This window comes from Mercenaria mercenaria, chromosome 10 (assembly GCF_021730395.1).
Source record: "Mercenaria mercenaria strain notata chromosome 10, MADL_Memer_1, whole genome shotgun sequence".
In the NCBI taxonomy this organism is placed as follows: domain Eukaryota; kingdom Metazoa; phylum Mollusca; class Bivalvia; order Venerida; family Veneridae; genus Mercenaria; species Mercenaria mercenaria.
Window position 1 is genome coordinate 56,434,797 of NC_069370.1, and position 17,399 is coordinate 56,452,195.

General features: G+C 35.4%; 1 protein-coding gene across 6 annotated transcripts in view; it reads right to left on the reverse strand.

Moving 5' to 3' along the window:
- LOC123561484 (uncharacterized) overlaps positions 1-17,399 on the reverse strand; it is a 310,602-nt gene that overhangs the window by 44,945 nt on the left and 248,258 nt on the right. Inside the window, exon 1 of one of the 6 annotated variants that reach the window (XM_053553143.1) lies at positions 2,466-2,952. The exons of 4 other annotated variants lie outside the window; for them this stretch is intronic. In XM_053553143.1, coding sequence (XP_053409118.1) covers positions 2,466-2,568 — 103 coding nt within the window. In that variant the 5' untranslated portion in view covers positions 2,569-2,952. Of the gene's footprint in view, positions 1-2,465; positions 2,953-17,399 lie in introns of those variants that run through there. One more of the 6 variants, XM_053553144.1, reaches the window with a different exon arrangement.

The following is a 17,399-nucleotide window of genomic DNA, read 5'->3' on the forward strand; positions in this document are numbered from 1 at the left end:
GAAATTTTTATTGAGTGCACACAACATTTTATTGCTTTTGCACTCATTTTTGTCATACTTAGGTGGTAAAATTTTATGTTACCTTGATTTAAAGAAACAGGGAAATAATAAAAGTATTTGTGACCCATAAATAAAGCAATAAAATACTAATTTCTTAAAATTATTGGTATATTCTGACTATTCTGCCTGGGGACTAAAACCTGACTTCTACAAATACGATCTCAAAAATTATCAAATGGTTAATGTAACCTGTCAAAGCAATGCATCTTACTGTCAAAATGTTTGTGCAGTGCAACAAATAAGACCTCAGTGACCTTTCTTTATCCCATGTACAGTCTAGACTTTTAGCCTAAATGTTGTCCTAAGCAAGGATAATACAACACAAAAGGTCATATACCTATAATATTTGGTTTAGTTAATACTATTAATGATTTAACTAATGACTGTAAAAATGCCTGAAGATTCTTTACTTAATTTTAAATGAATGTGTAAGTTAAACAGCTGTTATAGCTCAGAGGTTTGAACCCATGACCTCACGACATGCAGTCATTACACAACCACTGTCTTAACTGACAAACCTATTTCTCCTTTCGGTCAGCTTAAGAGAAATAAAATGTTTAATATTTAACCGCTTTAATAACAGAAGCACAGTAAAAAGTGTTGATCTGGTAATTTACATAAATGGTGGGAAAGTGATGACAGTGTAGTATAAACAGTGTGTGTAATCAGCTTAATTAAATTGTTATATGTTTCAACTTTATCATCATTTATCATTACCTGCATTCCACAAATACTTCAGTCACTGGCTTGCTTTTCCTTTGTAGCTATGGTTTTAAATTTTTCACATGATGTGGTGACAAGAATGCTGAATAAATGGACCCACTTCAGCAAAAGAAATTTATCAAAATGAAATGTGATAGTAAGAAAAGTGAGATCAAGCCGGACATTAAAATATTATAGTCTATATAGAATTGTATATGAAGGAAACAAATCTGGGATTAGGAAAAACAAATCTGCCCAACCCTTATCAAATAAAATATTTGAATGATCTGGCAGTATAAAAATCAATATAGAAAATATGCTCGATTGAAATATACCTGTTCATTTTGCTTGTTCAAATATGTTCCTGTTGTAAATTACATAGCGCAAATTTTGTTAACAATTTGTTTTCTTAACAGAATAATGAACAAGGAATCTTTATTAAATATATTCTCAGGTTCACTATATTAAATATTTGGCTCAGGTGAAAATGATAAGATATGTCACTGGATCTGTATCAAGTCTTAAGAATCATCACTATTTATGATGCTTGTAATCTTAAATTTACTGAAACTGTATTCTTCAGGTCCCAGAAAAGTCACAAATTAGCTATATTGCAAATTTTAGCTATATACAGCTAGAATTAGCTATAAAACCAATAGCAATAATGCCAAATATGTCAAAATCAAATGTAAAATGGTCATAATCGCGTCCCAGTGGTTTATAAGATGAAAGACAATAGCAAAAAACCAAGATCTTTGTGGTCACACTTTTAATACATGCAGCAATATTTTGCAATAGATCAATGAAGAATGTGTCAGTTGTTGCATAAGACAAATTTTGTTATGACTTATCGCAAAAATTCCCAACATGTATGCAAAGATCTCCATTCTGTGTGATTGTCTTTTGTATCATAAACCATTTGGATGGGATAATTAACTGTTTATATTTGATATTGACATATATTGAACAATTATTATTGGTTTTATAGCTATTTCCAGCTATATATAGCTAGACTTAGCTATACAGCTAATTTGTGACTTTTCTTGGACCTGTTCTTAACTGCTTAACACTTCTCTAACAATAAAAAGCACTTTTTCCCTTCATTTTTTAACAACAAATATTTTGACTGTTGCAATTTTTGCGAAAGTGACCCTTGCTCATTGGTGGTGTGTGTGTCCGTGTGTGAAGCTGAACACTGTGAAATACAAGAAAACTGACTGCATTCTGCCAGAAAAAAGCTGTACAATTCTGTCTGGTTTGCAGGATGATAAATAAGTGATTTCCCTGTCCGACTTCCACCCATTATAACAGACAAAAAAATATGCAAAATATCTCACAATCACTGCCAATCATTCAATATTAAACCATCAGACCTTAGAAAATATTGAATAACACCAAACAATTTTGCTTCTATCTGAAAAAAGTAGATCCTTGGTGTGATCAAGGTGAAGGATTTTGATTACTGAAGGAACATAAGCTTGTTTTCAAATATATGATTTTATATTTAACCAAATCATCTTTTATCCAAATCTTGTGCAAAGCTAATATATCTTTCAGCATGTTGAACCATGGAGTCTTAATTTGCAACTAGGACCCAACTTCAACACAGACTCACACACAGAACAGATACAAAACAAGACAAATGGTAAAGATGCACAGTATATTCTTCAGGTACATCAACATATTCTGATGCTTTCACTCACTGTATGTCTGGCCATGAACCAGTGTAGCTCCACAGAGAACAATCCATGCTGAAAGAAGCAACTTATATCCATACAGATCTTTCTTCTTCTCATCGAAATGCATCTTGTATAAATCCTTCAACTGTGTTATATTTTAAATATTCCGGTAACGTTCACTTTCATTATCCAAAAATATTTCATTGTTGATAAATTGTAAAGACTTAAATTTGTAAACGAAAGTCCGAAAAGTGTAAAACCTGTTAAAGGTGATTTACACCAAATTCGAAAGCCCTGTTACTATCTGATAGTAGGCTTTCATTTGATAAAGTAGGCTGGTTTGGTCTACTTAACTCGGTAGGGGTGCCTAAGTGCTAACATCCCGAATGCCCTGAAGCCTGTAATCAATTATCCTAAATGTGGTATATTGTTATCATAAAATGACACTGATTATGCAATAATAATACAAATATAAATATACACTGTGTTTATAACACTGTGTGTTGTAGTTTTCATACCTACATGCAGGATGTATGTACAGTACCTGTACAGGAAACACAGGTTTACACATTTTTCTTTACCTGAGAGTGGGCCTGCTTTGTATGCAGTATCAGGTAGTATTTTGCCCTATCTGATTCAAAATACAATTCAGACATGTAATTTAATTGAAAATAAAACAAGATATAAAATGATTTGTTTTTGCTTTTATTTCAGTTCTAGAGGCAAAGTTAAGTGAATTATCAAATCCATTTTTTTCTAAATGAAAACTTTATTACTTTAAAAACACCAGCTAAAGTAATGGAACGTTTTACTCTGATGAAAATTAATATTTTTACAATAAAATTGAAAACGTCAGGAAATAATATCAGCTCCAGCTAAGGTTTTGTGCAATTAGTAACGGTACTACCTGTTGTTTTGTGAAATTAGTAACGGTACTACCTAATATTTTGTGAAATTAGTAACAGTACTACTTGATATTTTGCAAAATTAGTAATAGTACTACCAGATAACAGACAAAAATTAGTAATTTGTATGTCGTTTTCCATTTTATCCACGACAAGCCAAGGAAACTGCTGTTTGCTGTTTCCATTTGTCAAGCGTCTTTGGCTGCAACTTTGACCCATCGTGCTTTTTAGCAGGTTTTGTAGCAGCAACCATGAGCTCATCAACAATCGGACGAATAATGTCTTTTTCAATGTTTATTTCTTCCGCTGAAGAAGAAACATATGTAAGCAGCGTGTTCTTTTGAATTTCTAATTTCTTTTTCGACCTGCCTCTCGCACAGCGCTGCAGCGCGCTGCCATTTTATTTTGACTGGATTGGTAGGTTGAGAAAAAAGAAGCAAAATAATACATGAAAGTACTAAACCAGTCTTAGACTATTGCTTTTCGCTAATTAAAGAAAGTACCGGAAAGATGTATTGGGTTACAGACCACCAAATGCGCAACCTGGCGCAGACATGCGATATGGCTCAATCTTCCTTTGAAATTCGTGATACTGTTTACATGTCGTACTGATACGACCACATTTTAAGGTTTCGATGGAGGCCTTGAGAAACAAAAATCAAACAACACCAAATCATAGAAAGAAAGAGTTGTTTGACATGAAAATTGAACAGCATGTAAAACATGTATATTACTTTACGAAACAAGTGTCAGTATACTGATATAAACATTGAATTCCGGAAAAGGGCTGCCTAAAGGGGCTCCACTTCCGGACAGTTAAACGCCTTTAAAAACTCACCATTTTCAAAGAACTGTTACACATGTTTGTTTTGATGCATTTGCAATAGCGTGCGAGTGGTGAAATTTCGCATAACAAGGTGGAACACAGTTTTCAGCAATTGTTTATCTTTATTTCTTTACAAATGGCATTCATTTTCAAAGGGAGACAACTTTTCCCGATTGTTTTAAGTACAAATGACATTCATTTTCAAAGGGAAACAACTTTTTCCGATTATTTTAAGTAATCTTTGAGAAAAAGTTGTCTCCCTTTGAAAATGAATGCCATTTGTAAAGAAAAAAAGATAAACAATTGCTGAAAACTATGTTCCACCTTGTTATGCGAAATTTCACCACTCGCACGCTATTGCAAATGCATCAAAACAAACATGTGTAACAGTTCTTTGAAAATGGTGAGTTTTTAAAGGCGTTTAACTGTCCGGAAGTGGAGCCCCTTTAGGCAGCCCTTTTCCGGAATTCAATGTTTATATCAGTATACTGACACTTGTTTCGTAAAGTAATATACATGTTTTACATGCAGGGGTCACACTGGGAATTTTTTTCTCTGAGCCACTGCTTTTTGGCTTTTTATTAAGGCTGCACTAAAAAATCTCGTCAGAAATGACAGAAATATCCGAAAATCAAGGTCGCGAAAACGGGTGACAAATTCGGAAAACGTAAGTTGGAATTAAATATTTGATAAAATACCTATGTTTTATTGCTTTTCTATCATCATAGCTATTCAATACTTATAATTTCTGCTTGTCTAAAGCATTTTTATTTGTGTTTGCCCAAACTAATCCTCGGCAATCATAGAAAATTTGTCTAACGGCCAACTGCTCATAAAATCGTATCAAGTGCATAAATTGATGATTATAATTATCAAAGAAGTATAATCTAATTATCGCCAATTAACTGCCTGATCAAATAAAAATTTTGCAAATTTGCTCCCTCCCTTTCAATAACGGATGTTGTGTCTACACAGATTATCGATTTTTCACACCTTTTGGTTCGTAAAACTGGCAATATTTGTAGTTTTGCAGACAGACATAGCTTCGGGCCATTTTCGCCAATTAGAAAATTTCGGAGCCACATTTAATTTTTTGTCGCAAATGGCTCAAGTGGCGATCGACAGCGTGACCCCTGACATGCTGTTCAATTTTCATGTCAAACAACTCTTTCTTTCTATGATTTGGTGTTGTTTGATTTTTGTTTCTCAAGGCCTCCATCGAAACCTTAAATAAATTCGTACTGATACGACCACATTTTAAAATAAATTCGTACTGATACGGCCAGATTTTAAAATAAATTTGTATCCGACCCCTAACAAATTCATATTTATGAAAATACGGACCTTATCTGGAGCTCTGATATGAAGGAACTGCAAAAGCAACATCAACAGCAAGACAAGCAACTTGTTACATGTTTAGTGAGGCAACTGCTTGTTTTGTTCACTGGAGATAACTCCCGAGGCTATTCAAATTTAGTACAATTATGTCCCTTGTCTTCTCAAAAAACATAATCAGAGCCAAGACTGATGAAGTCAGAATATATATCAGAATTATTTTTTCTAAAAAAACAACAGATTATCTAGTCAGTAGCCAGACTAGTAACAGTTATGTAAATGATTTTCACAATTCTTTATTTGGAATATGGATATGTAGAATATTGACCCCATCCCCAACACTTCCCTGGTAAATTTGAAATAATCTGTTCTTTGATTTATTTTCAAATATACCCTAGTATATTCATTTCAAATAAAATTGGAAAATGAGACCTTTATAATTTTTATGACATTTTTGTTATTTTTTAAGTTTTTAGATTTACTCAATGAAGGTGGGGAGGGCTGTGATTTTGTTCTATATTCCTGCTGGTTTACAGACCTATACACAAGATAAATGAAATGTCTCTTAACACAGTTTCTATTTTTTAAACAATATTTTTCACACATAAATAACTAAATGTAGTAATATGACAATATAAGCCTTTCCCCAATATTTCTGGACATTCTCCCTCTTCAAATTAAATGTACCGGTACACCATACTTGTAAATATTCAAAACTCTGCTATAAAAATGACTTAAAATGACTGTAATCTTGAAAGAAATAACTGATAATGGAATAGTATTGTATATGTGACAAGTTTACAAAACCACTGATAAGAATACAAACTGTCACCATAGATGTTTGATCTTGTGAGATCCCACCTTTCATCTTCTTGTTGGAATGTACATTTTATTATAATACATCATAATTCTTTTGTCCCTTTTATAAATTCCTGATATTTGATAAATACATAAATTTAAACTGTCCTTAGTGAGATGCTACTGTAAGGGAAGTAACTATGTAAATCTATTGAAATCATATGCATTTCAGATTTACCTCCCTTATATACCCCTAAACTCAGTTACTGGAGACTAATATGAATGATTGATGAGCTGCCATTCATTTTGTGTAGGAAGTGAACACCTGATTGTTACAGGAAATTACAGCAAATTAAATACCCATCCTGAATGGCTGCATGATCATTGATTATCTCATAAAATAAACATCAACAAAGAAACTACAGAGCATCTTATTGTGTTACTTCATCTACTATTGGGGAAAATCAAGTTTTAATCATTTGTGTTAAAATACAAATAAAGATGGTTAATGAACTGTAAAAACTTGTTCACAAATACTAATTACAATCTTTATATGTATATTTTTAGAGCAGACAAAGTTGTTCAGTGGTAACATAGTCTGACTAAAAAATCTGGGGTCATGAGTTTGAGTTCCGGCTCCTCCAACTCAATTTACAAACATTAGAATAAGAGTCCCATGTATGGGTGCTTTACACCTGGCATGTTTAAGAACCCTCCCACTTCAAATTACAGTCTTCTGGAATGGGCTACTGGTAGCAACTGTATACACAGTGTAGTGTCAAGGAGACTGCTGCTCAGACAGGTATTGGTTCAAACACAGCTAGAGCAACAGTACTAGTGCGTATTTCAAAAAAAAAACAACAAGAGGACCATGATGGTCCTGAATCGCTCACCTCTTCCCACATGACCCAGTTTTGAGTATGACGTCGTTTTTTCTATTATTTTACATAGTGCCCTAGTTTTTGAGCTCATGTGACCCAGTTTTGAACTTGACCTAGATATTATCAAGATAAAAATTCTGACCAATTTTCATGAAGATCCATTGAAAAATATGGTCTCTAGAGAGGTCACAAGGTTTTTCTATTATTTGACCTATTGACCTAGTTTTCAAAGGTACGTGACCCTGTTTTGAACTTTATCTAGATATCATCAAGGTGAACATTCTTACTAATTTTCATGAAGATCTCATGAAAAATATGGCCTCTAGAGAGGTCACAAGGTTTTTCTATTTTTATACCTGCTGGCCTAGATTTTGACCGCACGTGACCCAGTTTCAAAAGTGACCTAGATATCATCAAGGTGAACATTCAGATCAATTTTCATGAAGATCCATTGAAAAATATGGCCTCTAGAGAGGTCAAAAGATTTTTCTAATTTTAGACCTACTGACCTAGCTTTTGACCGCAGTTGACCCAATTTCAAACCTGACCTAGATATCAGATCCCATGAAAAGTATGGCCTCTAGAAAGGTCACAAGTTTTTTTTAATTATTTGACCTATTGACCTAGTTTTTTAAGGCACATGATCCATTTTCAAACTTGACCTAGATATCATCAAGGTGAACATTCTGACCAATTTTCATGAAGATCCATTCAAGGGTATGGCCTCTAGAGAGGTCACAAGGTTTTTCTATTTTAAGACCTACTGACCTAGTTTTTGATCGCAGTTGACCCAGTTTCAAACTTGACCTATATATCATCAAGATAAACATTCAGACCAACTTTCATACAGATCCCATGAAAAATATGGCCTCTAGAGAGGTCACAATGTTTTTCATTATTTGAGCTACTGACCTACTTTTTGAAGGCACGTGACCCACTTTCGAACTTGACCAAGATATCATCAAGATGAACATTCTGACTAATTTTTATGGAGATCCATTCACAAGTATGGCCTCTAGAGAGGTCACAAGGTGTTTCTATTTTTAGACCTACTGACCTAGTTTTTGATCGCACATGACCCTGTTTCGAATTTGACCTAGATATCATCAAGATGAACATTCTGACCAACTTTCATACAGATCCCATGAAAAATATGGCCTTTAGAGAGGTCACAAGGTTTTTCTATTATTTGACCTACTGACCTAGTTTTTGACGGCACATGACCCACTTTCGAACTTGACCTAAATATCATCAAGATGAACATTCAGACCAATTGTCATACAGATCCCATGTAAAATATGGCCTCTACAGAGGTCACAAGGTTTTTCTATTATTTGACCTACTGACCTAGTTTTTGAAGGCATGTGACCCACTTTCGAACTTGACCTAGATATCATCAATGTGAACATTCTGACCAATTTTCATGAAGATCTCATGAAATATATGGCCTCTAGAGAGGTCACAAGGTTTTTCTATTTTTAGACCTACTGACCTAGTTTTTGACCGCACGTGACCCAGTTTCAAGCTTGACCTAAATATCATCAAGATAAACATTCAGACCATCTTTCATACAGATCCCATAAAAAATATGGCCTTTAGAGAGGTCACAAGGTTTTTCTATTATTTGACCTACTGACCTAGTTTTTGAAGGCACGTGACCAAGTTTCGAACTTGACCTAGATATCATATGAACGTTCTGACCAATTTTCATGAAGATCTTTTGAAATATTTGGCCTCTAGAGAGGTCACAAGGTTTTTTCTATTTTTAGACCTACTGACCTAGTTTTTGATGGCACGTGACCCAGTTTCGAACTTGATCTAGATATCATCAAGTTGAACATTCTGACCTAATTTCATGAAGATCTTGTGAAATATATGGCCTCTAGAGAGGTCACAAGGTTTTTCTATTTTTAGACCTACTGATCTAGTTTTTGAACGCACGTGACCCAGTTTCGAACTTGACCTAGATATCATCAAGATGAACATTCTGACCAACTTTCATAAAGATCCCACAAAAAATGTGACCTCTAGAGTGGTCACAAGCAAAAGTTTACGGACGGACACATGCACGGACGGACGGACGACGGACGCCGCGCGATCACAAAAGCTCACCTTGTCACTTTGTGACAGGTGAGCTAATAAAAAAACAGAAATTAAAAAAGCTTCAAATTATCAAAAGCAGTTCAGAACGGCTACTTCAGATTTAACTATCCTAGTTAAAACTTACTGAATCAGTCATACAGACTTAAAATGACCAAAATGGAAATATATATGAAAACCTTAAATAACTTAAGTTCAAAAGTTGGCAGTATAGAGGACCATTTGGCAAAGCATACCTATACTACCAAGGGAAAGTCATTCTCTAAGGATTGTAATACATATACTTAATTACTATTTAATTATTTCATGATCATTGTCTTTGCAGGAAAATACAAAAGAGAGAGAAGTCACATAGGAAGTTTATACTACATATACTTATAATTACTATTTAATTACTTCATGATCATTGTCTTTGCAAGAAAATCCTCAACTGCCTGGGCAACTTGAAACATCCTTGAAGAAAGTTGCATCTTTGACGAGAAATCACACCAGTTTCCTTAAGTTCTATATGAAAAATTCATAATCTTATCAGAGCAAGAGGTTCCCTTAATTTGTATATAAAATCTTATTAGGGCCCTAGTTCCTTTACAGATCAGTCTGGAAACTCTATTAGTGTTTCCTTTAGTCTGGTAATTCAATCAACTATTTCACTTTTACTATTTTGGGACTCTCACTACAATATTTTTGACATTTCAGAAAGTCTCCAAATCCGCCCCCTGCCTTTATTCAGTTACATATATAAAATCTAATTTAAAACTGTTCAAATGTCTCTAGTGACTCTAACTTTGTAAGTTTCTAACCTGACAGCATATTATGCGGGGATAAAAGAAGGGCTATAATCAGATAATCTTTGTTCTTCCAGAAAAAAACACTGCCAAAATGGAAAGATCTTTAGAAAGGTGAAACAGAAAGATAAACTGGATAGAAAGGTATTCTAGAAAAACATTTAAAAAAAAACTTTACATGGATAGTTAGCAATAGTCTCCTCCTGGAATAAATAGGAACAACTTACTACATTATTTCAAGTCAAACCCATGGTAGTTGTTATATTAACCTCCCAGCATCCAGTATATAGATTAGTACTGCCCAAAACAGTACCAAAGTCAGTAACCACTAAGCACTGAAAACAGGATATTAGTTGAATGCGAGTCAGCAGCACTGTTGTCTAACCTTTAAACACAGCACTACTACTCTCTTAAAATGTTTTCTAAAAACCTTTTTTTGTTCAGACAAAAACTCCTTGTTCTGTAGAGGTGTGAATTATTCATGTGAGGAAGTCATCCAGCTGGCTTATGGAAGGTTGGTAGTTGAGACTACCCGTGTGCCCATTCATGATTAAATAATGAATGGCAGGGCACCTGGGGTCTTCCTCCACCATCTAAGCTGAAAAGTCGCCATATAACCTGTGATTGTGTCTGTGCAATGTTAAACCCAACAACAAGAGGGTCATGATGACCCTGGATCGCTCACCAGAGTAATATGTTTCAAATGTCAAACTGATGATTTTTAGAAAATTTTCCGATGTACAATCAAGTAACCCCTAGGGCGGGGCCAATTTTACCCCGGGGGTCATGATTTGAACAAAGTTTGTAGAAGTCGACTAGGCAATGTTACATATCGAATATCTAAGATCTAGGCCTTCTGGTTTATTTTAAGCAAATTTATGAAGATTTCCCTATGTACAATAAAGTAACCCCTGGGGCTGGGTCAATTTGACCCTGAGGGGATCAAGATTTGAACAAATTTTGTAGAGGTCCACTAAGCAATGCTACATGTCGAATATCTAAGCTCTAGGCCTTCTGGTTTATTTTTAGAAAATATTGAAGATTTTTCTATGTACAATCAAGTAACCCCATGGGGCGGGGCCAATTTGACCCCGGGGTCATGATTTGAAGAAATTTTGTAGAGGTCTACGAGGCAATACTACATGTCAAATATCTAAGACCTAGGCCTTCTGGTTTATTTTTAGAAATTTTTTGAAGATTTTCCTATGTAAAATCAAGTGACCCCTGGGGCGGGGTCAATTTTGACCCGGGGTCATGATTTGAACAAATGTTGTAGAGGTCCACTATGCAATTGCTACACGTGAAATATCTAAGCTCTAGGCCTTCTGGTTTATTTTAAGAAAATTTTTGAAGATTTTCATATGTAAAATCAAGCGACCCCTAGGGGGGGTCAATTTTGACCCAGGGGGTCATGATTTTGAACAACTTTAGTAGAGGTCCACTAGGCAATGCTACATGTCAAATATCTAAGCTCTAGGGCTTCTGCTTTTTGAGAAGAAGATTTTTTAAGGTTTTCCTATGTAAAATCAAGTGACCCCTGGGACGGGGTCAATTTTGACCCCAGGGGTCTGATTTGAATAAATTTTGTAGAGGTCCACTAGGCAATGCTACAAGTGAAATATCTAAGACCTAGGCCTTCTGCTTTATTTTTAGAAATTTTTTGAAGATTTTCCTATGTAAAATCAAGTGACCCCTGGGGCGGGGTCAATTTTGACCCCGGGGTCATGATTTGAACAACTTTAGTAGAGGTCCATTAGGCAATGCTACATGTCAAATATCTAAGGTCTAGGGCTTCTGGTTTTCGAGAAGAAGATTTTTTAAGATTTTTCTAGGTAAAATCAAGTGACCCCTGGAGCGGGGTCAATTTTGACCCCGGGGTCATGATTTGAACAAACTTGGTAGAGGTCCACTAGGCAATGCTTCACACCAAATATCTAAGCTCTAGGTCTTCTGGTTTTTGAGAAGAAGATTTTTAAAGTTTTTCCTTTCGGTTGCCATGGCAACCAGAGTTCTGCATGGAATTCAATTCTTTGAACAATTTTTAGAGAAGACCATCCAAGGAACATCCCTGTGAAGTTTCATCAAAATTGGCCTGTTGGTTTAGGAGGAGATGTTGTTTAAAGGAAAGTGTGGACGGACGGACGGACGACGGACGGACGGACGGACGGACGGACGCCGGACGGTGAGCGATCACAATAGCTCACCCTGAGCACTTTGTGCTCTGGTGAGCTAAAAACAAGAAAAAAATTGTTCTGTAGATTCAGTGAAAATAGGATGGCAAGAAATTGCAGTCAATCTAAATAAAGTCTAGTCTACATGGCACCATATGTACACAGTAATTTTCTATTTACTTCTCACTGATTTGTGACAGTTTGGATTAAAAGACCGAACATCTTCCATTAAATCAAATAGGTTACAGACACATAGACCATTTATTTGATAAAATTCTTTCTTCTGACACATTACTCCCAGAATAGCTTCAATTTAATGTAGCAATTTACCAGAGACAAGTTGCATCAAATGAAGTTCTTAAAATTTCAAACCTTTCTAGTGTTTCTCTGCGATTTTCTAATTTGCATGCTAGACAATCTGTGTGACTGGAAAATGTCTTCCATGTTCAGCCCAAAATTGGGACCAATAAACTCTGCAGTAAATGTAAATAGTAAAAAATTTTGGCAATGTATTAATCCCTTTAATGTCTTGGTTGATTTAAACTAGTTTCAATTTGTCTCTCTCTTCCAGACTTTCCTGAATATGTTGATTTTGAGACAATCTACAACCAGGATCTTTACATCATGACAGTAGCTGTCTGCTCAATCAAAAATTTGAAATTTTGCTTTGGTTTATTTCAACACTGAATAATCTGCTGCTGCAGATCTATCCCTGAAGCCCTCTACAGACGTAGGTTTTTGTTGTACAACACTAATTATCTCAAAGATGTACAGTTTTGAAACTGTACATTTTTCACATACAGACAGTATTCCATTCCCATACAAATCACAGAGATTTATGTAGTAAACATAGTGCATCAGGTACTGAAAAGAATGTAACTATTAATAATAAAAAATAATATTCACCTTTTTATGTCCCATGAATTTGATTACGCATGACACAAATGAGCCACGCCATGAGAAAACCAACATAGTGGCTTTGCGACCAGCATGGATGCAGACCAGCCTGTGCATCCACGCAGTCTGGTCAGGATCGATGATGTTTGCTTTCAAAGTCTATTGTCATTAGAGAAACCGTTAGCGAACAGCATGGACCAGACTGCGCGGATGCTGGTCGGAAACGCACTATGTTGGTTTTCTCATGGCGCGGCTCAAATCATTTAACTTTTCAGTGTCATCCTTTTTCCATTATGCATTAGAAGCCATTTTATATTCAGATTTGTGTTTATTTTTTGGGCAATTGTTTCTGGAATTTCATTCACTTGCCTCTTATCAACTAATTATTTACCAATTTGTTGCTTGTCAACGTGGGTGGTACGTAAGTCAAGACTTACGAAATAGAACATGTCCTAAAGCCCTCTACAGATGGTAAGTTTTTGTTGTACAACACCAATTAAATTCAAAATGTACAGCCAAATATTACCGAGTGTACGATGCTATTCCTTGATTTCGTAAATCTTAAGTCTTGACTTACAGATTAGGACAGTCATGTTCTATTTCGTAAGTTTTGCCTTACGTACCACCCAAGTTGACAAGCAACAAATAGGTAAATAATTAGTTGATAAGAGGCAAGTGAATGAAATTCCAGAAACAATTGCTCAAAAAATAAAGACAAATCTTAATATGAAATGGCTTCTAATGCATAATAGAAAAAAGGATGACACTGAAAAGTTAAATGATTTGCGCCGCGCCATGAGAAAACCAACATAGTGCGTTTCCGAGTCTGGTCCATGCTGTTCCCTAACGGTTTCTCTAATTGTAACAGAGTTTGAAAGCAAACATCATTGATCATGACCAGACTGCACGGATGCACAGGCTGGTCTGCATCCATGCTGGTCGTAAAGCCACTATGTTGGTTTTCTAATGGCGTGACTCATTTGTGTCATACGTAATCAAATTTATGGAACATAAAAAGGTGGATATTATTTTTATTATTAATAATTACATTTTTTTCAGTACCTGATGCACTATGTTTACTAGGTAAATCTCTGTGATTTTTATGAGAATGAAATACTGTCTGTATGTGAAAAATGTACAATTTCAAAATTGTACATCTTTGAGATAATTAGTGTTGTACAACAAAAACCTACCGTCTGTAGAGGGCTTAATCTGTAAGTCAAGACTTAAGATTTACGAAATCAAGGAATAGCATCATACACACGATAATATTTGGCTGTACATCTTGAATTTAATTGGTGTTGTACAACAAAAACCTACCGTCTGTAGAGGGCTTGAACAAGACATCTCAGCATCTACATCTATATAAGTTGCTGTGGATCATGAAAGCAAGACCAGTCTACACTGCATTATTAAAGCAAGCCCAGTCTACACCCCAACTGCTGTGGACAACCTCAGAAAGACTGTAGTCTATATCCCAGCTGCTATGGATCATCAGAGCAACCAGTCTGGATCCTAACTGCTACAGACCACCACAGTAAAACCAGTCTAGATCCCAGCTGCTGTGGACCACCTCAGCAAGACAAGTCTAGATCCCAGCTGCTGTGGACCATCATAGATCCAAACTACTACAGACCACCACAGTAAACCAGTCTTGATCTCAGCTGCTGTGGATCATCATAGATCCCAGCTGCTACAGACCATGTACCACAGTAAAACCAATAAAATAATAAAATTATAATCTCTGCAAGAATTACATTATAACTAGACTTTTCCACCCACTGTTCTTGGGAGTATCTCAGCAAGAATTATAATTTGAACCAGACATGTTCCCCACAACCCACACTGCTGAGGGGAATCTCTAAGTAGCTACAACTTGTCTATCTACCACAGCAGTAAATATTCAGGTTTTGTTACTATCAACCCCAGTAAAATTTACTGAGGTTACAGCTGGCATTACAGCAGAGTTTACAGCTGTACCAAGGTCAGCAATGAAGTTCAATGGGTCAACTTCAGGGGTTATTTCACCAAAAAATTAGATATGTTTTGAGTATCTCACCAAGTTTACGACCTTCACCAAGAATCTATCTTATTTTTGACCTTCACCAAGAATCTGTCTTATTTTAATACTGAGCCAGGGTACTAATTCTGGAATAAATTCCTTCATTCTTGTCCTTCTTGGCCAGCAATTATATTTCTGTTTTGAGAGAAAATATCAGTGCCACAGTTCTTGTCCTTCTTGGCCAGCAATTATATTTCTGTTTTGAGGGAAAATATCAGAAGCATTTTATACTCCAGCAAAATCATTAAGGAAAACAAATTCCCGGCAAAATGCTATTTGGTGCATGAACTCAAATTATATAAAATATTGTTTATAGACAACATGTAGTGAACAAGGTAACTTGAGTAAAAGATAAAGGATTATTAAATCACTTAGTCTATAAAAACTGAATAAAATATATTGATCAAACTCCAGAGAAATAACTTTCCAATCAGAATTCTATCCAGAAACAGGTCCAGACAGTTCTGCTCCATTAGAGTCATTTATCTTTTCTTCAATTAATTCCGTTACATCAGCATAATGAGGGACATAAACCAACTGCAATTTGTACACTATTGATGGCTTGAACTATTGATATATTACTGAAATATATATGCACCATCACATGAATAATAATTGGTACTGGGAAATCCTCATAATCTGACTGATGACTTTGATACAAAATTTGTTTTTGGTGGCTGCTAGCTGCCACCAGTGTCAAAAAGAATACTCCGTTTGAAAAATCTTGTCAGTTCTTAAGACCATCCTAACAACACAACCAAAAATAGTTCCAAGCTTTCTAGGTAAACAATTATCTACACAACGTGCATAATTTGAAAAGCTACAATATATGCCTTAATACCATTTTTAATGTAAATTCGGCGACTAAAATCAATACAAACTGAGGTAAATGTTTTAATTAAAACAACAACGTGTATGAATACAAATATGCAAATTTATGGTCACGTGAATAAACGATGACCTCATGTCACCTGAACTGGAGCGATGTAGTACTGCCCCAGAGGTCACGTAGCTTATAACGTTGAAAAAGGTAGCTTATGTATATAGAAATCTAGCCTGGGAATCCAGACTGACAATTCAAAGATGTTTCCTAACCGCAGTGTCACATGTATAACTTCCGAAATTTAAGGCTTTATTTGATAAAGAACAATGACTTCTGATAGCAATAATCCGCAGCTAAAAATAGAAATGGAATTTCAACGGAAAAGTTTCCAAACATTTCCGGTCCATAGACAATACCAGTTTGTACTGCTGATAGCTTTTCCAGCAAGTTGTAATACTTTCCAAATATGTCAGAACAAACTTAAATTTCGTCATAGCTATCAAATTGTAAGATATTATATTAATGCAACCCTACTGATCTAAGAATGTTACTGAATTTTCGACTGCATTGTCTCGTTTTCGTTTCAAGCACGCAAAATATGACCGCATGTTGATTAGGCTATGTATAGAAAATAGATAATCAGCAGTGATATGGATTTCCTCAGGCGTTTATACTGCCAATTAACACTAATTAGCGCAAATTTAGTGAGATGATTTATGAACAGAACAGAACATTACTTTATTGATATAACTTGAACAATATCAAGAACAAAATATACTAAAACATGCTTACAATACGACAGTGAACAAAAATGAATGAACATTCAGTTAAAATTCATTCGATATTGTTTGCAATGTGACCTGCCGTGAGAATCAAAGACATGTATGTTTTCTAAATAATATTCCCTCACGGATAATCTTCCTTCAGCAAATGTACAATATAAGATACTATATGTGAAGTTAGATACACGTGTATTCGGTATAATTTCGTCCGACAAAACACGAATTATCAACATGGAAACCCACAGGTCGCCCAAGCTGAGAAGTGTTTCAAGCTCGCTTTGACTAAGTGGTGCTACTGTATCACGATTTCATCAACTTGTAAGCCCGTGAAAGTGGGCGCAGCGATGATACTAATACTCGCCCTTTTTAAAAGGCAATCCCTTATGAAAAACCTTCCCTATTGTCAGTGTGTGGACAGTTTATGTCCAGTGTGTTTCCAGTCAATAATACTCTAAAATCCAGTTACTTGCCAGCCTATTTCCAGAGCTGACAATAAACTGATCCAGTGTGTTGCCACCTAATAACCATCATGTGTCCATGTGCTTGTCAGCTGATTTCCAGACCTGAAAACCAGCTGTAAAATTTAACTTCCA